Genomic DNA, 23,870 nt, shown 5'->3' on the forward strand with positions numbered 1-23,870 from the left:
ATATTTAAAAATCTTTGAATTAAAATGCACATTAGAGATTGCTGTCCATTACAGTAAGTCTACCATAGATAGTAGCCTAATGTGATTTGTCTGCTGAACATTGTGTTGGTAACTTTTTTTCTCATGCATTCCGGTACCTCTGAACCCCCAGGTCAACCCCTCTAGTGCTCACTTTGTGTTCCTGCACCTCCAAATCCACTCCCCACTCAGACCACTCCCAAAAAGTCCACGCAAAATTCTTACTTGAGAAATTGTTCTTTGCTAAGAAGCTACTTTTGTTTCTTTTTGACCATTTGATTTTGCGATAAAATGGTTGCATTGGACTTGAATAGCACTGAATAGGCCTATAGTTTGGTCACTTATTTTGAGGAATTTTTAAAACTAATGTTTGAGGACAAGACGTACCCTTGTTTGTTGAGTCTTTGGCAATGAACTGGCTGGGAAGTTTGAATGGCCAGAGTGTGTAGCTCTGGTGTAGGACAAATGTGATCATATAGGCTGGTGGTGATGCATTGGTACAGTACATTGCAGTACTGATGCATTATAAATGTAGCCTACATGAGAAACAGAGAAATTCATGAATTCAACAATGGACCTGTTGGTGACAGAACACTTGTCCCAGAAAACACTTTCTAATGGTCAAACCAAGGTATGCAAGTATATGGGTAAACTTGGCTAGGTTGGAATAAATTATATAGGAAAACCTGCAAAACTGTGAATTTTAAACCGGGGGAAAAATGCACATCCCTCCCCTGTGCCGAAAAGAAAAACACGCAACCCTCCACAAAGTAAAAAAACATGTTGCACCCCCCTACACTATTTTGGACCCCCCCTTCCCCCCAGTAATTATCGAACAGTCCCTAATGACTATGTATTCACTTTTGGAGGCACTGTAGTATCCTTTAAAATGTATACATTTTGCACGGGCAACCATGAACAATGTTTATGAATATAATAATAATTTTACTCTTTGTTTTACAGGTCACCGGTCTTATTGCATCTACTTGGAACATCCCGATGTTTGGCTTTGTCGGACAATCCTCCAAGATGGACAACACTGCCATTTACGATACCTACATCAAAGTTGTGCCCCCCCTTAAAAGAAGTGGAGAGGTCTTAGTTAGGACACTGCAATATTTTGGGTGGGACCATGTGGCTCTGATTGGAGGGGGGCTAGATTCAAACACTTGGGACAAAGTTGATGCTTTATGGAAGTCTGTCGAGGATCAGCTCAGAGCTCAACTCACCGTAACAGCAAGTGTTAAGTTTGACACCAGCAACATGGAACTTGTCCACAGGAATGTCAAGTACATCTCGACAGTGGCAAGAGGTAAGCAAACAAATGTTCCTCCCCTATTACTTCAGTTACTTCAGTTAATCAGTTATATAGTGCTGTAGTGTCTTTTAATGTGGTAAGTGGGTTTGTATTGCAGATGGCCTGATGAACTATGCTTGCATGATGAGTAACCTTGCTATAGACCTGAAGACTTGCATTATCTCCCTATTCTATTACATAGGCATCGATTGAAGCTCAATGTTAAATTCAGATCTCCCTGCCATCATATTTAAGCCAACATGACGCCAATCTCAATCAAAATTAGCAAATCAACTTGATTGGAGGTACACAATACACTCTCACCTCTCGTCATGAGCCATCCATCCATTACCAAGAACCGTATACTGGATTTTTAACAGGGCCGTTAAGCATTCCATGCTGACCACACTGCGCGCATCGCGTGAGCGAGCTTTGCAAAATAAATGTACACATACATGTTATTCAATTATTGCACCTACACTTCTCGCGTGCGTCAGCAAGCGTCTGCGTAGCCGGGTGCTAAAATAGATCTTGGTTCTATTTGTGATGCTCAATGCGCTGCAAGTCTTGCCTCTCAAATCTTCTCATTGGTTTTTAGGAGCATATACCCCACATGGGTGATTGAAATATGAACTGCGGTCCACTCTCCAGTCGGTTGTGGTAATGCACCGTAAAGTTGGTTGCCAACCACCATATAAAGTCCAAAGAAGAAAAAGAAGCCTGAAGGAAGGAGGAGAGAAACAAATTCGGTTTACCATTTTATCTGTGGATTAATTGTTGGGTAAAATAACAAACCAATATTTATATCCCAAGACAAATGAGCTAGCAACAGCAAGCTAGCTAGCTAAATTGCCATAAATGCTTTTCGGCCTGTCCTCAAATTAATATAATTGGTTCAGAGTTAATTTTGATATTTTAACCCGTCATGATCACGTCAGGTGTGGGGGGACAGAATCAACATACGCGCGAGCGGTGTGGTCAGCATGTTAGGGTTCTCAGACAACTTTGTGCCCAGAATTAATTCAATGTTTAGGCATTGGATGAGAACGAGACTACAGCGTCCATAAAGTGACCATTAGACTTGCGGACCTTTTGGACCGAATACGTTTGTAGGGGCAACAGATTTGATTAAATGTATAATTTATTGCTCTTACTTGCTCATTTCTGTTCATTAAGAACCAACGATGTGCTACCTTTTGTAGCATTTCTGACAATGCTAACATATTTTTTAGCCGAAGCCGAGAGTTCTAACACCGGGTCGGTTGCTCAGCAACAACACAGCTGCTTTCACCAGGCTGCCAGTCATAAGAAGTGTATGCGAACAAACCTAGGCTACTGTAGATAGCTAGCTATATGGTTGTATTCAAGCTGAGGTAAATCAATAAATGCAAACAGATATTTTGATTAGCTAGGAAGCTAGTTAACGTTAGCTAATGTTAGCAAAGACTTGTATAGCTAAACCAGCCTGTCATTTCCAATGGCAACAAAGTAGTCATAGTGGGCAGAACAAGCAAGGAGGTGGGCAGAGCCAAGCACGATTAAAAAAAATAAAAACTTTTGCAAAGGGTAAAGTCTACAAAACTTTGTCCACTCTGTTCATAAAAAAAATCCTCATCAATCTACACACAATACCCCATAATGACGTTGCAAAAACAGGTTTTTAGACATTTTTGCAAAAAAAATTACAAACAAAAAATGAAATATCACATCTACATAAGTATTCAGACCCTTTACTCAGTACATCGTTAAAGCACCTTTGGCAGCGATTACAGCCTGGAGTGTTCTTGGGTAAAACACTATAAGCTTGGCACACCTGTATTTGGGGAGTCTCAAGCTCTGTCAGTTTGGATGGGAGTGTTGCTGCACAGCTATTTTCAGGTCTCTCCAGAGATGTTAGATCGGGTTCAAGTCTGGGCTCTGGCTGGGCCACTCAAGGACATTCAGAGACTTGAAGCCACTCCTGAGTTGTCTTGCCTGTGTGTGTAGGTTCGTTGTCCTGTTGGAAGGTGAATCTTCACCCCATTCTGAAGTTCTGATTGCTCTGGAGCAGGTTTTCATCGAGGATCCCTCTGTACTTTACTCCGTTCATCTTTCCCTCGATCCTGACTAGTCTCCCAGTCGCTGCCTCTGAAAGACATCCCCACAGGATGATGTTGCTTCCACCATGCTTCACTTTAGGGATGGTGCCAGGTTTCCTCCAGATGCTTGGCATTTAGGCAAAAGAGTTCAATCTTGGGTTCATCAGACCAGAGAATCTTCTTTCTCATCGTCAGAGTCATTTAGGTGCCTCTTGGCAAACTCCAAGCGGGCTGTCATGTGCATTTTACTGAGGAGTGGCTTCCGTCTGGCCACTCTACCGTAAAGGTCTGATTTGTGAAGTGCTGCCGAGATGGTTGTCCTTCTGAAAGTTTCTCCCATTTCCACAGGGGAACTCTGGAGCCATCCCTGACCAAGGCCCTTCTCCCCCGATTGCTCAGTTTGGCCGCAAGGCCAGCTATAGGAAGCGTCTTTGTGGTTCCAAACTTCTTCCACTTAAGAATGATGGAGGCCACTGTGTTATTGGGGACCTTCAATGCTATCTATATTTTTTGCTGGTTACAATCCTGTCTCGGAGCTCGAACAAATCCTTCAACCTCATGGCTTGGTTTTTGCTCTGACATGCACTGACAACTGTGGGACCTTATATAGACAGGAGTGTGTCTTTCCAGATCATGTCCAAACAATTTCAATTACCACAGGTGGACTCCAATAAAGAAACATCTCAGGATAATCAATGGAAACAGGATGCACCTGAGTATTACTTATGTAATAAGGTATTTCTGTTTTGTTTTAAAAACATTTACAAACATTTCTAAAAACCTGTTTTCGCTTAGTTATTAAAGGGTATTGTGTGTAAATTGACAAGGAAAACATTTTATTCAATCAATTTTAGAATAAGGCTGTAACATAACAAAATATGGAAAAGTCAAGGGGTCTGAATACTCTCTGAATGCACTGTACATGTACTTATCTGGAGTGCCTGAGGGTGGCGCTGTTACCCTGCCTCAGTGTGCTAATATATTACGTGGTGTCATGTTAAAAAGTAATACAAAGGAAAGCTCAACATTACAAAACATGGAACAAATGAGACCACCATCTACTCTGAACCTAGAGGGAAATTGGAGTGTGGATGCAGAAATTCAACCTTTATATCATCGCCAGTGGCATCACAGAGAAATCCGAAAAAGTGAAATGTGCCACATTCCTGCACGTAGCCGGAGAAGATGCAATCAATCTATTCAATTTTGACAGTGATGTAGATGACTTGGATGTATTAAAAGAGCGTTTCCGAATGTGCTGTGAGCCCCAAAATTTTTTTGACATACCTGAGGCATATCTTTTTTTACGAGAGTACAAGGACAGAGTCAATTGATGCTTGTGTCACTGATCTAAAAAAATTAAGCAAAATACTATGTTTTAACAACATACCGAGTCACTGATACAGGACAGAATTGTGTGTGGAATCACAAATGACCAAGTGCGAGGCAGATTACTCAGAGAACCAGATCTCCTGCCAGCTAGAGCAATAGACATTTGCCGTGCTAGTGAAGTGAGCCAGAGACATTTGAGAATGCTTCATGAGTAAGTCGAGCTTCACAAGTTGCATTAGCGAAAGAAAACACAGAAATGGCGAAGACAAAGACTGTGCACAGCTAGTAAAAGAGAGATCACAGGGAGAATGCTCACGTTGTGGATACAAACATGAACCAAAAAAGTGTCCAGCATATGGTCAGATATGCGAAGTATGTTACAGGAAAAAATCCTTGTGCCAAAAAGTGCTCCTCAAGCACACACACGGGCAGAAAACCAGAGGATTCACAGCATAGACAGGGGGATAACAGCAGGAAATGAGGACATGTTCATTGGGACAATTAAAGTGAAACAGAGTGAAGTGCAATGTGTAGCTCAGCTAGTGAATGTCAATGAGAAAAATACTGAGAAAGAGCAGTGGACAGAAACACTGAGAAAAAACAACCAGAATCGTACTGTTAAGCTATGTACGGGAGCTGACTGTAACATCTTATCTCATCTGTGAGAGACTTGAAAACGCTGAAAGTGAAATTCTGTGTCGATTCCATGCAAAAATCCAACTGTAAGCGTGTGACGTATTCTGGCCACCAGAGGCTCTGATACCATAGGATCAGACTGCCAGGGAGAAGCTGTGGCCACTTATACAAAAGGCACGACAAGAGGGAAAAAAGGCTGGGTTCAAGGGCCCACACACGTTCATCAAAAGAAGAAAGATTACTGGTTAACGCTGATGACATGAACCACACTTGAACTGTGAGTACTGCCAAGAGTACATTTACTGTGGTGCCACGAGTAAATTTACCGCCCGAACTACAATTAAGGAACACTTGCCAACCAAAAAAAGGAAAAAAAGAGATTTGTTATACTGTTAACCACCGCTACCTCAACTGAGCGTAGTTTTCCGTCGAAGTAGCGCTCTCAAGGTTTACTGTTTTTCTTTATTGTTCACATTACTACATCTGTTGTCTAGTTTGTGTCTCTTTCTTTTTTTAATGCAGGAGTTTGTTTTCGACTCACTCAATATCGTTAGCCTGAATGCTTGGGGTTGGAGAGGTCCTGCAAAAAGGAAAGCCTTATTTTGATATTGTAAACGCAGTAACACAGATTTGATCCTTCTTCAGGAAACCCATTCATGTGAAAGTGACTTGACATTTTGGAAGTCACAATGGGGAGACATGGCCTATTTCAGTCATGGATCAAACCATTCTCCTGGTGTTTTGATGCTTATCCACAAGTTTAAAGGCGACATTCTAAAATCCACATCTTCAAAGGATGGGAGATGGGTCACAGTAATTGTTAAACTTGACAATTCTACTTTCATCATCTGTAATGTGTATAGACATAAGTCACATGCTCCAAATAAGACCCTTTTTGCCAAATTTACCAGAAAATTACAGGATTGATGCAACAAATACTCAAAGGTTTCTATCAGGGAATTTTAACGAAACACCTGATGACTCTACTGATCGTTTTCCACCTAGAATGAGTCAAAGCTCTCCGAATCATCACAACATTATGCAAGGATCTCTCTGTTGATGATGCCTGGCGTTATTTCAATCCACATGCAAAGGGTTACAGTTGAAGTCAGAAGTTTAAATACACCTTAGCCAAATACATTTAAACTCAGTTTTTCACAATTCTTGACATTTAATCCAAGTAAAAATTCCCTGTCTGAGGTCACTTATGATCACCACTTTATTTTAAGAATGTGAAATGTCAGAATAATAGTATAGAGAATGATTTATTTAAGCTTTTATTGCTTTCATCACATTCCCATTGGGACAGAAGTTTACATACACTCAACTTGTATTTGGTAGCATTGCCTTTAAATTGTTTAACTTGGGTCAAACGTTTCAGGTAGCCTTCCACAAGCTTCCCACAATAAGTTGGGTGCATTTTGACCCATTCCTCCTGACAGAGCTGGTGTAACTGAGTCAGGTTTGTAGGCCTCCTTGCTTGCACACACTTTTTCAGTTCTGTCCACAAACGTTCTATAGGATTGAGGTTGGGCTTTGTGATACCTTGACTTTGTGATACCTTGACTTTTCAATACCTTGACTTTGTTGTCCTTAAGTCATTTTGCCACAACTTTGGGAGTATGCTTGGGGTCCTTGTCCATTTGGAAGACCCATTTGCAACCAAGCTTTAACTTCCTGACTGATGTCTTGAGATGTTGCTTCAATATATCCACATAATTTTCCTCCTCATGATGCCATCTATTTTGTGAAGTGCACCAGTCACTCCTGCATCAAAGCATCCCCACAACATGATGCTGCCACCCCCGTGCTTCACGGTTGGGATGGTGTTCTTCGGCTTGCAAGCATCTCTCTTTTTCCTCCAAACATAATGATGGTCATAATGGCCAAACAGTTCTATTTTTGTTTTCATCAGACCAGAGGACATTTCTCCAAAAAGTTTGATCTTTGTCCCCGTGTGCAATTGCAAACCGTAGTCTGGCTTTTCTATGGTGGTTTTGGAGCAGTTGCTTCTTCCTTGCTGAGCGGCCTTTCAGGTTATGTCGATATATAACTTGTTTTTACTGTGGAAATAGATACTTTTGTACCTGTTTCCTCCAGGATCTTCACAAGGTCCTATGCTGTTGTTCTGGGATTGATTTGTACTTTCCGCACCAAAGTACGTTCATCTCTAGGAGACAGAACGCGTCTCCTTCATGAGCGGTATGACGGCCGCGTGGTCCCATGGTGTTTATATTTGCGTACTATTGTTTGTACAGATGAACATGGTACTTTCAGGCGTTTGGAAATTTCTCCCAAGGATGAACCAGACTTGTGGAGTTCCACAATTTTTTTTCTGAGGTCTTGGCTAATTTGTTTTGATTTTCCCATGATGTTAAGCAAAGAGGCACTGAGTTTGAAGGTAGGCCTTGAAATACATGCACAGGTACACCTCCAATTGACTCAAATGACGTCATTTAGCCTATCAGAAGCTTCTAAAGACATGACATAATTTTCTGGATTTTTCCAAGCTGTTAAAAGCCACAGTCAACTTAGTTAATGTAAACTTCTGACCCACTGGAATTGTGATACAGTGAATTATAAGCAGAGGTCGAACAAAGTCATTGTTTTACAATTCACAAGTAAGTCACAAGTCTTAGCACTCATGTCCCAAGACTCGGACTTGCCTGTCTTGACAAGTTTCAAGTCAAGACCGTCAAGTATCAAGTCAAGTCTCAAGTCCTAAACTTTGAGTTTCAAGTCCTAAACAAGTCATAATGTGCTTTTCACCAAATGTAATACCATTTCATATTTTTAACAACAGTAATTGTTAATATATTACATTTACGCAAATCATTACTGCTTTTAAATTATATCTATATATTTAGTACTTTCCAAATAAATGTTATATTTCCATGGAAATACATAGGTAGCCATGAGAAAGACCACCCCTCTCCCAACAGTGATCAACTATCAAGGATGGCTATGGGGCGTAATCAGGCGATGTAGGCTTGTACACATTCGCCCAACCTTAACACACACACACACACACACACTTTCTCTCTGTGTGGTTACAGTAGGCTAACCAGTTGTTGCTCAATCTTGGGTGCAATGATCACGTTCCCTCACTGACTGACTGTGTGGAGGCTCATTGATTTAACGTTACGTTAGCCTACATGATACACTAGTAAAGTAATAAAATGTATCTGTCGGCTATATTAGCCACGACTTACTGTTCTTTGCGCAGCTTCAAATGTCGAACAAAGTTGGAAATTGTTGCGCCTCCGTCTGTAATTTTCTTCCCGCATGTTTTGCAAGTTGCAATCCGTTTTTTGTTGATACAGCGTCGTCTTTATATCCGAAAATAATAATTGTGGATATCATCTTTCCAAGGGCTCCATCTGAATTCACCCGCCGACATTCCTCTGCACTGCCACGCACAACTTTTTCTCAGCTGGCACAATTTGATTGGCTGCTGTCCAATTTGATTGGCTGCTGTCAAACTGTCATCCGTTAAATGAAGAGGATGTGCTGCACACTTTTTAAAATTGCATAATCTTTTATATTTGGGAAGGGAAAGGTATCAAGTCAGGTCGAGTCATAAGGCTCAAGTCCAAGTCAAGTCACAAGTCATTGGTGGTAAAGTCAAAGTCGAGTCTGACTCGAGTCCACACCTCTGATTATAAGTGAAATAATCTATCTGTAATCAATTGTTGGAAAAATTACTTGTGTCACACACAGTAGATGTCCTAACCAACTTGCCAAAACTATAGTTTGCCAAAACTATAGTAACAAGAAATTTGTGGTGGTTGAAAAACGAGTTTTAATGACTCCAACCTGAGTGTATGTAAACTTCCAACTTCAACTGTATACCCGGACCAACAAAACTATGTAACAAAAATCTAGAATAGATTTATTTCTACCTTTTTGTTGCAATTTGGTATACTGTATGTTAATGATATATTTCAATACATTTGTAAAAATCTCTAAAAACATGTTTTCAATTTGTAATGGGGTATTGTGTGTAAATGGGTGAGGAAAAAATCTGTTTATTCCATTTTGAATTCATGCTATAACACAACAAACTTAAATAATTCAAGGGGTATGAATACTTTCTGAATACACTGTAAATAGTTCATGTTGATTTTTTGTGTATATTCCAGGAGCTTGCTTAATTGTCTTTACTCCATGTTGGTTGAAATTGGTTTCTGGTTTTTCGCTTCCCTCTGGAAAAACAGCTGTTAATATCAAGAAGATTTGAATCCCAAGCAACCTGCCTACACATCATTTGAAAGACAGTACCAACATAGATACTTTAGTAGCCAAAAGCTGTGTGCTGGAAAACCTTGGTAGATCATGGGTGGAATAGGCGTTGCGTGAGTTTGCTTTCTTTTTCGGCTTCAGACCAATGCCTACTTCACACAAAACTTTGTTTTTTGTTTTTAATTCGCTCTATGCACTGAAAATAATCAAGCACAGCTAAAGCAATTGAAAGTATTGACCTGACATAATTTTACTCAGGTCTATTCATTTTGCGAGACGAAGCTCCTACACCAACCAGTTGTGGGCCGGTTTCCCAGAAACAGATTAATATTAGTCCTGAACTAAAAAGCATTCTGAATGCATTCTGAATTCTGAATGAATTTCATTAAAAGCACCATTGAGTCCAGGACTAGGTTTTATCTGTCAAGGAAACTGGCCAAAAATGCTTACTGAAACCTAAGTTACCGAAACCATAATTCCCCATCTTCTCCTAGTGATTGTGGTGATGACCAACGCTGAGGATGCAATTAACCTTTTAATGGAGGCGGAGAGGCAAGACCTAATGGCTGGAGAGTATGTTTTTTTCCTTCTGCAGCATTTTGAGGTCAGTGGCAATTTGGTGAGTAAGCCTTTCTTAATTCAAGTTTCAAGTTGTTAATGTCACGTCCACAAATATAGTGCAATGCCTTTCTTGCAAGCTCCAAACCCAACAGTGCATTAATCAAAATCAATGTAGCATTAAAAATAACGTAAGGTAGAACAAAAACACACAACAAATAAAAAAGAAGAAGAACACGAGAAAGTAAGAAGCTATATACAGGGTCAGTTCCAACACCATATTTGCAATGTGCATGGAGTGATTGAACTAGATACATGTATGTATAAGGGTAAGGTGACTAGGCATCGGGATATATGATAAACAGAGAAGCAGCAGCATAAATTATGATTGTATGCGAGTGTGTGTACGTGTGTGTAGAGTTGGTATAAATGTGTGTGCATGTTATTATGTGTGTGTGTTGGAGTGTCATTGTGCGTGAGTGTGTAGCTTGATGCCACAGTTAGGGTTAGCTAAAGTTAGGGTTAATTAAAATATTCTAAGTTGTAGTGTGTCTACAGTGTACCTATAAAAGGTTAGTTTTGGCTGCTCCAGATCATGTCATCAGAAGAAAAACTCCTGGACCTTGAGGCTGAGGATTTTCTGAAACGTGCTCTGTATTATTGTCAATGTTTACACCCTATGTATAGATTTAGGATCAGCAATCAGAATCTCCTCCCCCAATCCTAACCTTAAAAACTTCTTAGGGCTTAGGCCTCTTTTTTTCTCCACCTCCCGTGCCCTAAGTAAACTGCCTGTTCGTCAGGCCCTGAAGCCAGGAAATGCACATACAGTGCCTTGCGAAAGTATTCGGCCCCCTTAAACTTTGCGACCTTTTGCCACATTTCAGGCTTCAAACATAAAGATATAAAACTGTATTTTTTTGTGAAGAATCAACAACAAGTGGGACACAATCATGAAGTGGAACGACATTTATTGGATATTTTTTAACAAATCAAAAACTGAAAAATTGGGCATGCAAAATTATTCAGCCCCTTTACTTTCAGTGCAGCAAACTCTCTCCAGAAGTTCAGTGAGGATCTCTGAATGATCCAATGTTGACCTAAATGACTAATGATGATAAATACAATCCACCTGTGTGTAATCAAGTCTCCGTGTAAATGCACCTGCACTGTGATAGTCTCAGAGGTCCGTTAAAAGCGCAGAGAGCATCATGAAGAACAAGGAACACACCAGGCAGGTCCGAGATACTGTTGTGAAGAAGTTTAAAGCCGGATTTGGATACAAAAAGATTTCCCAAGCTTTAAACATCCCAAGGAGCACTGTGCAAGCGATAATATTGAAATGGAAGGAGTATCAGACCACTGCAAATCTACCAAGACCTGGTCGTCCCTCTAACCTTTCAGCTCATACAAGGAGAAGACTGATCAGAGATGCAGCCAAGAGGCCCATGGTCACTCTGGATGAACTGCAGAGATCTACAGCTGAGGTGGGAGACTCTGTCCATAGGACAACAATCAGTCGTATATTGCACAAATCTGGCCTTTATGGAAGAGTGGCAAGAAGAAAGCCATTTCTTAAAGATATCCATAAAAAGTGTTGTTTAAAGTTTGCCACAAGCCACCTGGGAGACACACCAAACATGTGGAAGAAGGTGCTCTGGTCAGATGAAACCAAAATGTAACTTTTTGGCAACAATTCAAAACGTTATGTTTGGCGTAAAAGCAACACAGCTGAACACACCATCCCCACTGTCAAACATGGTGGTGGCAGCATCATGGTTTGGGCCTGCTTTTCTTCAGCAGGGACAGGGAAGATGGTTAAAATTGATGGGAAGATGGATGGAGCCAAATACAGGACCATTCTGGAAGAAAACCTGATGGAGTCTGCAAAAGACCTGAGACTGGGACGGAGATTTGTCTTCCAACAAGACAATCATCCAAAACATAAAGCAAAATCTACAATGGAATGGTTCAAAAATAAACATATCCAGGTGTTAGAATGGCCAAGTCAAAGTCCAGACCTGAATCCAATCGAGAATCTGTGGAAAGAACTGAAAACTGCTGTTCACAAATGCTCTCCATCCAACCTCACTGAGCTCGAGCTGTTTTGCAAGGAGGAATGGGAAAACATTTCAGTCTCTCGATGTGCAAAACTGATAGAGACATACCCCAAGCGACTTACAGCTGTAATCGCAGCAAAAGGTGGCGCTACAAAGTATTAACTTAAGGGGGCTGAATAATTTTGCACGCCCAATTGTTCAGTTTTTGATTTGTTAAAAAAGTTTGAAATATCCAATAAATGTCGTTCCACTTCATGATTGTGTCCCACTTGTTGTTGATTCTTCACAAAAAAAATATGACAAAAGACAGTTCACAGAATTGTAAATTTAAACTAATGTAGCCTATTGATTAATTGCTCAATTTAGCTAACGTTAGATAGCTAATCCAGAGATTCGTACCTCTCGTCCAGATCATCAAGGCCCTGGTGAGTGATGTGAAGCTTGAGACAGGCATGTGTAGTTCTGTATGATAGCCACATTAGCAGCTAATTAGTAATTTGTTTTGGGGGCTAAATATATTGATAAAAGTCAACTTGTCTGAAAGAGATTTACACAGTTATCAAAATGTCACACCAGGGTGAGTCTACACAAAACACAGCCCTTATTTGAAGTGTTTGAATGAATGGTGGAAAAACGATTGGAATAATTTCCGTCAAAACAGAAGTTTGTCCTTGTAACTGTCACGCCCTGACCTTAGTTATCTTTGTTTTCTTTGTTATTTTGGTTTGGTCAGGGTGTGACAATGGGTGGTCTGTTGTGTTTTACCCTGTCTAGGGTTTTTGTTTGTTTATGGGGTTGTTTTCTAGTCTAGGTGTTTTGTATGTCTATGGTTGCCTAGATTGGTTCTCAATTAGAGGCAGCTGTTTATTGTTGTCTCTGATTGGGAACCATATTTAGGCAGCCATATTCCTTGGGTAATTCGTGGGTGATTGTCGATGTTTAGTTACCTGTGTAGGCACTATTATTATAGCTTCACGTTCGTTTTGTTGTTTTTGTAAGTTTGTTTAAGTTTCTTCGTTTCATTAAAGAAGATGTATTGTCATCACGCTGTGCCTTTGTCTCATCGCTATAACGAACGTGACAGTAACCAGCTAGAAAAACCTAGCACTTCATATAATAGGGGAAGTGCATTCTAAATGCAATCAGTGTTTTAAATATTAAACAGGGTTAAATATCGGGGTTATGATCGATGATAGCACTATAAACTGAACAAAAATATGGAAGCAACATGCAGCGATTTCAAAGATTTTACTGAGTTACAGTTCATAGAAGGAAATCATTCAATTTTAATACATTCATTAGGCCCTAATCTATGGATTTCACATGACTGGGAAGGGGCGAAGCCAGGTGGGCCTAGGAGGGCATAGGCCAATCCAGAATGAGTTTTTCCCCACAAAAGGGCTTTATTACAGACAGAAATACTCCTCAGCCCCCCCCCTCCCCCCCCCCCCCCCTGGAAATGGAGGTCCTGGGCTGGCGTGGTTGCACCTGGTCAGTGGTTGTGAGGCCGGTCCAATGTACTGCCAATTCTCTAAAACAATGTTGGACGTGGCTTATAGTAGAGAAAGGAATTAAATTCTCTAGCAACAGCTCTGTTGGTAATTCCTGCAGTCAGCATGCCAATTGCCTGCTCTCTCAAAACTTGAGAAATCTGTGGCATTGTGTTGTGTGACAAAACTGCTAATTTTAGAGTGGCCTTTTATTGTCGCCAACACAAGGTGCACCTGTGTAATGACCATGCTGTTTAATCAGCTTCTTGATATGCCACACCTGTCAGGTGGATGGATTGTCTTGGCAAATGAGAAATGCTCACTAACAGGGATGTAAACACATTTGTGCAAAAACATATAGAAAAAAATATGTATATATATACAGTTGAAGTCGGAAATTTAGATACACATAGGTTGGAGTAATTAAAACTTGTTTTTCAACCACTCCACACATTTCTTGTTAACAAACTATAGTTTTGGCAAGTCGGTTAGGACATATACTTTGTGCAAGACACAAGTAATTTTCCCAACAATTGTTGACAGAACGATTATTTCACTTATAATTCACTGTATCACAATTCCAGTGGGCCAGAAGTTCACATACACTAAGTTGACTGTGCCTTTAAACAGCATGGAAAATTCCAGAAAATGATGTCATGGCTTTAGAAGCTTCTGATTGGCTATTTGATGTCATTTGAGTCAATTGGAGGTGTACCTGTGGATGTATTTCAAGACCAACCTTCAAACTCAGTGACTCTTTGCTTGACATCATGGGAAAATCAAAAGAAATCAGCCAAGACCTCAGAAAAAAAATGTAGACATCCACAAGTCTGGTTCATCCTTGGGAGCAATTTCCAAACGCCTGAAAGTACCACGTTCATCTGTACAAACAATAGTACGCAAGTATAAACACCATGGGACCATGCTGCCGTCATACCTCTCAGGATGGAGACGCGTTCTCTCCTGGAGATGAAAGTACTTTGGTGCAAAAAGTGCAAATCAATGCCAGAACAACAGCGAAAGACCTTGTGAAGATGCTGGAGGAAACAAGTACAAAAGTATCTATATCCACAGTAAAAATGAGTCCTATATCGACATATCCTGAAAGGCCGCTCAGCAAGGAAGAAGCCACTGCTCCAAATCCGCCATAAAAAAGCCATTCTACGATTTGCAACTGCACATGGGGACAAAGATCGTACTTTTTGGAGAAATGTCCTCTGGTCTGATGACTCAAAAATAGAACTGTTTAGCCTTAATGACCATTGTTATGTTTGGAGGAAAAAGGGGAGACTTGCAAGCCGAAGAACACCATCCCAACCGTGAAGCACGGGGTGGCAGCATCATGGTGTTGGGGTGCTTTGCTGCAGGAGTGACTGGTGCACTTCACAAAATAGATGGCATCATGAGGCGGGAAAATGGTGTGGATATATAGAAGAAACATCTCAAGACATCAGTCAGGAAGTTAAAGCTTGGTTGCAAATGGGTCTTCCAAATGGACAATGACCCCAAGCATATTTCCAAAGATGTGGCAAAATGGCTTAAGGACAACAAAGTCAATGTATTGGAGTGGCCATCACAATACCCTGATCTCAGTCCTATAGAACATTTGTGGACAGAACTGAAAAAGTGTGTGTGAGCAAGAAGGCCTACAAACCTGACTCAGTTACACCAGCTCTGTCAGGAGGAATGGAACCAAATTCACCCAAATTATTGTGGGAAGCTTGTGGAAGGCTACGTGAAACGTTTCACCCGAGTTAAAACAATATAAAGGCAATACTTCCAAATACTAATTTAGTGTATGTAAACTTCTGACCCACTGGGAATGTGATGAAAGCAAAAAAAGCTGAAATAAATAATTCTCTCTACTTTTATTCTGACATTTCACATTCTTAAAATAAAGTGGTGATCGTAACTTTTTGCTAGGATTAAATGTCAGGAATTGTGAAAAACTGAGTTGAAATGTATTTGGCTAAGGTGTATGTAAACTTCCCGACTTCAACTGTATGTGTCGTTTGGTGTACGTCTCATACCGATAACCAGCTAAGTACTGGCTTTACTTTACTCAAATTTGAGAGGTACGATAAACAAGAGCAGAGGACAGGGGAACAACGTTTTACACTGGAATGCAGCCATAAAAACTAATCTTTGTCCACCACTTTTGGTTTGAACAGGACAACCTGTGGAAATATGCCATGAACAACAGGAAAGACCTGGCGACCATGAGGGCCTTCGACATGGCCTTTGTCATTGGTCAGAAGTCCAACGAGGGTTACGACTACTACGACTTCTTTGAGCAAGTCTATGAGAGGCTGAAGACGCACCCTTTTCACAGCAAACTTACATCAGAAAAAGAGGTGAGAGAAAAGAGGTTCTCAATGTTACCAGTTTTTTTGCATAATCCATCATAATGGGTGCATTAGAGCGAATCACTTTTGTCAAATCGCCTTTCAACGTGTATTGCATTATGAAGCGTTGGTGTCAGTTGGGTATGGCAGTCTTAATACCCTAGCTTAAGGCCAATAATGTTAAAGTAGGCTACAAAAAAGTAGACTAAAATCATTCCAATCCTGAATCAAATGTAAAGGCTGTTTAGAGTTTTATTGGGCTGGCTTTAGGACCATGCGAAACATCGCTCGGAGAGAAACCTCCTTTCTCTCAAGTTAAGAAGGCAGAGAGCAGAGACAGTGACAGACAGTTTGCTTTGCCATTCAGCCATTTAGCTAATGCACCGATTGCTTTGAATTTGATGTCGGCATTTGAAACATTCACGGCCAGTTGTATAAAAATAGTTGAAAAGATAATAACACGAGGAATAAATACACAATGAGTAACGATAACTTGGCTATATACACGGGGTACCAGTACAGAGTCGATGCAGCAGGATGAGGTAATTGAGGTAGGTATGGACATATAGGTGGGGGTAAAGTGACTAGGCAACAGGATAGATAATGAGCAGTAACAGCAGTGTATGTGATGAGTCAAATGGGGTCAATGCAGATTGTCCGGATAGCTATTAGGTTAACTATTTAGCAGTTATTTATTTATTCAGAAGTTATTTAACAGTTATTAACTATTTACAGTGCATTCGAAAACTATTCAGACCCCTTTTAACTTTATCCACACTTTTATTACATTACAGCCTTATTCTAAAATGTATAGCATTTTTTCCCCCCTCATCAATCTACATACAATACCCCATAATGACAAAGCAAAAACAGGTTTGTAGAAATTTTTGCAAATTGATTAAAAAAAATACAAAACTGAAATATCACATTTACATAGGTATTCAGACCCATTACTCAGTACTTTGTTGAAGCACCTTTGGAAGTGATTACAGCCTCAAGTCTTCTTGGGTATGATGCTACAAGCTTGGCACAACTGTATTTGGAGAGTTTCTCCCATTCCTCTCTGCAGATCCTCTCAAGCTTTGTCAGGTTCGATGGGGAGTGTCGCAGCATAGCTATTTTCAGGTTTCTCCAGAATTGTTCAATCGGGTTCAAGTCCGGGCTCTGGCTGGGTCACTCAAGGATATTCAGAGATTTGTCCCGAAGCCACTTCTGCATTGTCTTGGCTTAGTGCTTATGGTCGTTGTCCTGTTGGAAGGTGAACCTTCGTCCTAGTCTGATGTCCTGAGTGCTCTCGAGCAGGTTTTCATCAAGGATCTCTCTATACTTTGTTCCGGTCATCTTTCCCTCAATCCTGACTAGTCTCCCAGTCCCTGCTGCTGAAAAAACATCCCCACAACATGATGCTGCCACCACCATGCTTCACTTTAGGAATGTTTCCAGGTTTCCTCCAGACGTGGCGCTTGGCATTCAGGCCAAAGAGTCCAATCTTGGTTTCATCAGACCAAAGAATCTTGTTTCCCATGGTCTGAGAGTCCTTTAGGTGCCTTTTGGCAAACTCCAAGCAGGCTGTCATGTGCCTTTTAGTGAGCAGTGACTTCTCTCTGGCCACTCTACCATAAAGGCCTGATTGGTGGAGTCTTACAGATACGGTTATAATTCTGGAAGGTTCTCTCATCTCCACAGAGGAGCTCTTGAACTCTGTCAGAGTGACCATCGGGTTCTTAGTCACCTCCCTGACCAAGGCCCTTCTCCCCCGATTTCTCAGTTTGGCCTGGGGGCCAGCTCTAGGAAGAGTCTTGACGGTTCCAAACTTCTTCCATTAAGAATGATGGAGGCCACTGTGTTCTTGGGGCTTTCAATGCTGTAGAAATGTTTTGGTACCCTTCCCCTGATCTGTGCCTCAACACAATCCTTACTCAGAGCTCTACTTACAATTCCTTTGTTCTCATGGCTTGGTTTTTACTCCGACATGCACTGTCAACTGTGGAACCTTATATAGACAGGTGTGTGCCTTTCCAAATCATGTCCAATCAATTGAATGTACCACAGGTGGTACATTCAAGTTCTAGAAACATCTCAAGAAAGATCAACGGAAACAGGATGCGCCTGAGCTAAATTTCAAGTCTCATAGCAAATGTTATGAATATTTATGTAAATAAGGTATTTCTGTTTTATTTTTAATACATTTGCAAAAATGTCTATAAACCTGTTTTTGCTTTGTCATTATGGAGTATTGTGTGTAAATTGATGAGGATATATTTTTTAATCCCTTTTAGAATAAGGCTGTAACATAAGAAATTGTGGAAGAAGTAAAGGGGTCTGCATACTTTCCGAATGCACTGTATCATTGGATCAGTTCCACTGGAAAGGTTTTTGGGGGCACTAATTTCCTGCTCCAGGCTAGATGGACGTCATATTGTACAATTTGTTTCTCTCCCTTTCGTAGGTCTAGATTAGATGGTTGCCTTCAAGATGAGGTAGCTTCCAGTCATATAAAATATATCCAGTTTCCAGTCATATAAAATGTAGTAGAATTGCATGAAATGTATTTATAAAAGGCCTGCTCTATGTCATTAAGTGCTCAGGCATGCATTGTTCAGAACAGTGTTTTGCTAACAATGATTTGAGTTATATTATTAGCCTAAATTATGACTATGCAATCTACTCATCACATTAGGAATAGTAGCTTATATTACATTAGTTTGAAAGTGCGATGATAGATGCATGCAATCCTTTATTATAAAGGTGAAATTTCATGGTGAAAAACAGCTTTAAACTGACGCACCGGTTATGGATGTCAGCATTTGAAGTCGCCCTTGTTGTGACTTGCATGTATTAGGCATCTATTTCACATTGCACTGCATGCACCGTTCAAAAGTAAATTAGTCAATTTATGATGAGGTTCAGTAGTTGTTAACATTGTATGTGCCGTTCCACATATATTTAAACCTTTTGTTTTTGGGTGATAATTAAAGGCTGGGGTCAATTTTTTCATTTTTTTCCTGTTTTCCAAATAGCACTTTTGAGTTTTTATATTGTGTAAAAATGCAGTAAATGAGCTTCAACTTTCAACCCCCACGCACCCCACTTTGCCATAGTTGAGCTGAACTGACGCCACTGTTATGGGGATAAAAATGGTCCCCAAAAAATGTCAAACTTTACAAAATGTGATCAAAGGTTATGAAGATTTGACTACAGTCGACTGCAACTTTCTGCAGTTGCTCTTCACAAACTTCATCCCGCAGCCATCACCTGCATTGTGGCAGGCTCTATTGTAAACCAATCATTAGAGAGTTTTTGTTTGACTCACAGGAACATGACAGAAGACATGACTGGAACAGGAACCAACTTTGCCAAGATTTATAGCATGCTACAGTGGATATTCAAATGAAAGTGATATTTTTGTCTCTCTCTCACTAACTGATTGTACAATGTACACACACACATATTTCAGTTTGTGAGTGTGTGATATGGGGTTAAAAACATTTTATTTAAACATTATAAAGAACAACTTTGATAAACAATGGAAACACTGCCATGTTGATCTGAGCCTTGCTGTTGGAAAACCACATTAGTGTCTGACTTCACTCCTCGACTTTCTTCGACAGTCAGTTGCATTAGTGTTACCACTCAAAAGCACCTAGTATCTTTAAGGTAACACTTTACTTGATGAGTACCTACATAAGGACTTCCTAACACATGCATACCTCATACATATCACATACATGAGCATTTTAACAATATTCATTAGCAGTTTTTCAACTTAAGTTGATTTTTCGTTTTGTCTTGCAGATGTTGACAATAAGCATTGCATCACATCTCTCAACTAGTAAATTAGGACAGTTGAAGACAGGGTTTTTTACTAAAAACCTTTCAGATCAACATTACATTCACGTGTGGTAAGATCACTTTAGAACAGTCTCAACTTTGACGCCCAAAACCATGCCCCCATTAACCCCTTGTAGCTTGGCAGAAAGTAACTCTGTATTGTATTGTATGTATTGCTTATGAATGGGCTGTGAATGCTTTATGAAGTCCCTTCAAGCAAGTCTTACCCTTTCCATTGAGATCTAGTAAAAGCATGAGATTCTGCTGTGGGTGATGTTGTGTTCCAGGTTAGCCCTTACTCTGCCTACTTGCACGATGCAGTCCTGCTTTACGCCATGGGACTGAAGGAAGTCCTCAAAGATGGCAAAGACCCCCATGACGGCAGTGAACTGCTCCAGAGACTGAAGAACAAGAACAACATCCACTTCTATGGTAGCTTCAATTCAGCTTCAATTCATTCACGGCTAGACAGAAAAAACTCCAGCACATTTATGTCTAGACTCTGGAATGTTCATTGTCCCTGTCAAATAAATTAAACCTATTACAATGCAGTGACATTCAGAAATCCAAGCCCTGAGCAGCTGTCTACACTCAAGTCTATGGGAAAGCATGATAATGGTGGCCAGGTAGCTTAGCAGTTAAGCTTGTTGGGCCAGTAACCGAAAGGTTGCTGGTTTGAATCCCTAAGCTGACAAGGGAATACATCTTTCAATGTGCCCCTGAGCAATGCACTTAAGCCTAATTGCTCCTGTAAGTCACTCTGGAGAAGAGCATATGCTAAATTGTATTATTTCATCCATTCATTTAAATGAATTTACCTGTTCACAGATTTTTTTCTGTTGAGAAGCAGCTGCCATTGTCAATAATAAAACTAGCTGAAACGAGCCACCTACAATTCCCCACGTGGCAGCTGCTTGTCATTATTCCAAGCTGGCCATCCAGAATCAAAGCAACACACTGCCTTCTGCCCCATTGAAGCGTGTGCATTGTTTTTCGTGACGTTGTCAGCTAACCCATTTACAGAGTATTAATAATTGGTGTTGCACTGCTATGGAGGATTTATAAAAGAGTGTAATGTAAGCATAATCGTTGTATGTGGGGACCTGTGTATTACAGGAGCCTCTGGACTGGTCCACTTTGATGAGGAGGGTGAGAGGAACTTGGACTACTCCATTTTTGATCTGCAGCATACTGATGACAGCACCACATTTGTGCCCATCCTTCATTTTGACAGCCACACCAAATCTATCAGGTGACACAATGTAGAAGTTCATTTCAAATATATTGCCATTTTACTGTGTAATTTTTTTGTAAATACCTGGCCATTTCTGTATCGTACAAATAATTGGGCCCGCCATGAATATCGGATAGTAGGTTTATAGAATACATGTTGTGTTGTCATGTTGTTCCTTTGCAGACCAACCCCAAAGTTTGTATCTGTGATCTGGCCAAAGGGAAAGCCTCCGACTGATAACCCTGACTGTGGCTTTGACAACAAGCTTTGTCAATGGCTCTCCAATGGTAATTCCCAATATCACCATGCAACAATAATCTACACTAGTGGCATCCCACCCTACAGGCGGTAAATCATTGGATCTGATTATTAAAATTCAATGCAGTTCACTCTGAGGACTGCATCCATAGAAATACTATTTATACACTGTCAATTTGCTGTCTATGGTTATTTTGCTCATTGCTCACTGTCAGTTGCTCACTTTTCACATTATGTATACAGAAAAATAATTTGTTTGCAAATGCAACTTGGGACATGTAAATAATTATTAAGCTACTCATTTTGAATCTACCAGTGGCAAGTTTTGTTTACAAAAATGACTGACCCTTTACTAAAGAAATAGGATGACTATTGTGATGCACAGTAAAATCAGTTACTGGCCTGCCCTACATCATAGAAGGCCCTTCACCATATAAATATAATTACAATAGTGATACAAAATTGCCATCGTAATTTGGAATGTTCAGTCACTGAGCATTGTGGGTAATGTAGTCATTCTACAATTTCCTAATTGGCCTACAAATGCATACATCATATGCACGGTTACCCATGGCAAAAACTGGGAAAATAAACAAAAATCCAAAAGACAGCAGAATATAGAGTGGCCAGTGACACACTTTTTTTTTGCCTAAAATTAAGAATATCTGTGCCAAAAAAATTGTCGTAGAAGATCATATAGATCGTATTAAAAAATGTAATGTCATAAACCTTCAAAGTTCCAGAATGGGGTGCAAATGGCAGACATATTGGTCAGGGGGAAATCCAAATCAGTCTAATTGGAATGAATGGCAGTAAGACACATCAGAAATTGTGTAATATAATTATTATCAAGCTATAATATTATCATATAATTATAAATACAGTTTATACAGGTTTTATAAAAAAAATCTGTATAAATAGCCTCAAAAATAAATGTAAACAGACCATATTATTTATTTATTATCCTCTAAAATGTAAATATTATAATTACCAACATAGAAACTAATTGTACACAGTTTCTTACCTTAATGTTGTCATCCTGATCTCAAAAGCAGAGCTGTCAAAGTTGTGAGAAACCTTTCAGGTCCAGTGGAGGCGAGGCACTTCCTCCTGGTGGCGGCATTCACTTTCAGTCACGGTGCTAAACCTCACAATTTGGTCAAGCCTACCAATGACACATTGGCAACAGTCGTTACTATGTAAATTCAAGATGGTGCTACCCATACCTCTAATAAACCATTGTTCAAGCTCAAAATGTTAAAAATAGAGATGTTTCTATGTAAAAATGCACGTTTAATATTAGTGGATTGAATACATATATTTTCTTAGCGATACCTCCTAAAGTGTTTCCATTTCACTATAACAGTATTATAATATACATATGCTCATTTTAATGTATATATACATAGCTGTACATTGTGGTCTTGCTGTTAAAGGGACATTACACTCCATAATCAAAGATGATCAAATGTTTTTAAATCTACAAAAATATTCTAACATCAAAATGAATCCACGTCCCATCCCTTTGATTCTGTGTATCAATCCAGCTATATGCCTCAATCTGAAATGAATGGAAAAGATCTGCGCAGAATAAAATCAGGACATTTTATGGTGCTTATGTGGTGCTTATGTTTTACATGTATTTAAGATAGAAACATAAGTGTGTCTACACACCAGATGACCTGGGACGTGGTAGTATCTCAACATTAGTCTACAATTGATGTCTGAAAATATCTGGAAACTTTTATGTTGAATTGTCCCTTAAATGGTCACTTTAAAGCTAACCCTGGACATTTTAAACAGATATATCCCTGGTGATCTTGCTGGTGGTGTCCCCTCTCATCGGTGTGTCAGCCCTGGTCTTCATTGGCCTCCTTATGCTGCAGAAGTTCCGGCTGCAGACCAGGCTGGACGGCTCCTGCTGGTGTATCATCAACTACAATGAGATCACTATTATCAAAGAGCCTAAAGTATGAGCCAATTCAAAAATGGACATGTCTGAGATTCCTCTCATCTAAAACATTGCGTATCAATGGAAACCAAAGGGAAAGGGAAAGGGGATACCTAGTCACTTGTCTAACTGAATGTATTCAAAGTATGTATGTAACTAACAAAAATATGGTTAACGTCTAGGGAGTGCCGGCCCTATCTATGAGCACGACAGCCAGTAAGACTGGAAGTAGAGGCTCCTATCAGACCATCCTCTCCTCCACTAGCTACGGACTGAGAGACAATGCGGGGAAAGAGCACATCTACTCCACTATAGGTCTTTTTCAGGTATACATAGACAGAATACAATCAATATACTCTACAGCAGGATGACTCTGCTGGTTAAATTAACATACTGTTCCACAGCCATGTCATAAATGACATAGATGTTAGCATGAAAGCCGTTAGGAATGTTGAAGCACAACTCATGTTTTGAACTGTTTATCATGTCAGGTGTTATGAATGCATAATGTATGCCCCTTTCAAAGAAAGTGTTACCCAT

At 40.0% G+C, this 23,870-nt stretch overlaps 1 protein-coding gene across 1 annotated transcript in view; it reads left to right on the top strand.

Moving 5' to 3' along the window:
- Positions 1–23,870, top strand: part of gucy2g (guanylate cyclase 2g) — a 68,467-nt gene that overhangs the window by 23,103 nt on the left and 21,494 nt on the right. Inside the window, exons 3-10 of the mRNA XM_090201685.1 lie at positions 982–1,330; positions 10,098–10,222; positions 15,883–16,065; positions 20,175–20,319; positions 21,004–21,139; positions 21,305–21,408; positions 23,183–23,349; positions 23,513–23,656. Of these exons, the coding sequence (XP_090057811.1) occupies positions 982–1,330; positions 10,098–10,222; positions 15,883–16,065; positions 20,175–20,319; positions 21,004–21,139; positions 21,305–21,408; positions 23,183–23,349; positions 23,513–23,656 (1,353 nt within the window). The remainder of the gene's footprint in view (positions 1–981; positions 1,331–10,097; positions 10,223–15,882; positions 16,066–20,174; positions 20,320–21,003; positions 21,140–21,304; positions 21,409–23,182; positions 23,350–23,512; positions 23,657–23,870) is intronic.

Source organism: Oncorhynchus mykiss, chromosome 16, assembly GCF_057628025.1.
Source record: "Oncorhynchus mykiss isolate SJ-2025 chromosome 16, ASM5762802v1, whole genome shotgun sequence".
Taxonomy (NCBI): domain Eukaryota; kingdom Metazoa; phylum Chordata; class Actinopteri; order Salmoniformes; family Salmonidae; genus Oncorhynchus; species Oncorhynchus mykiss.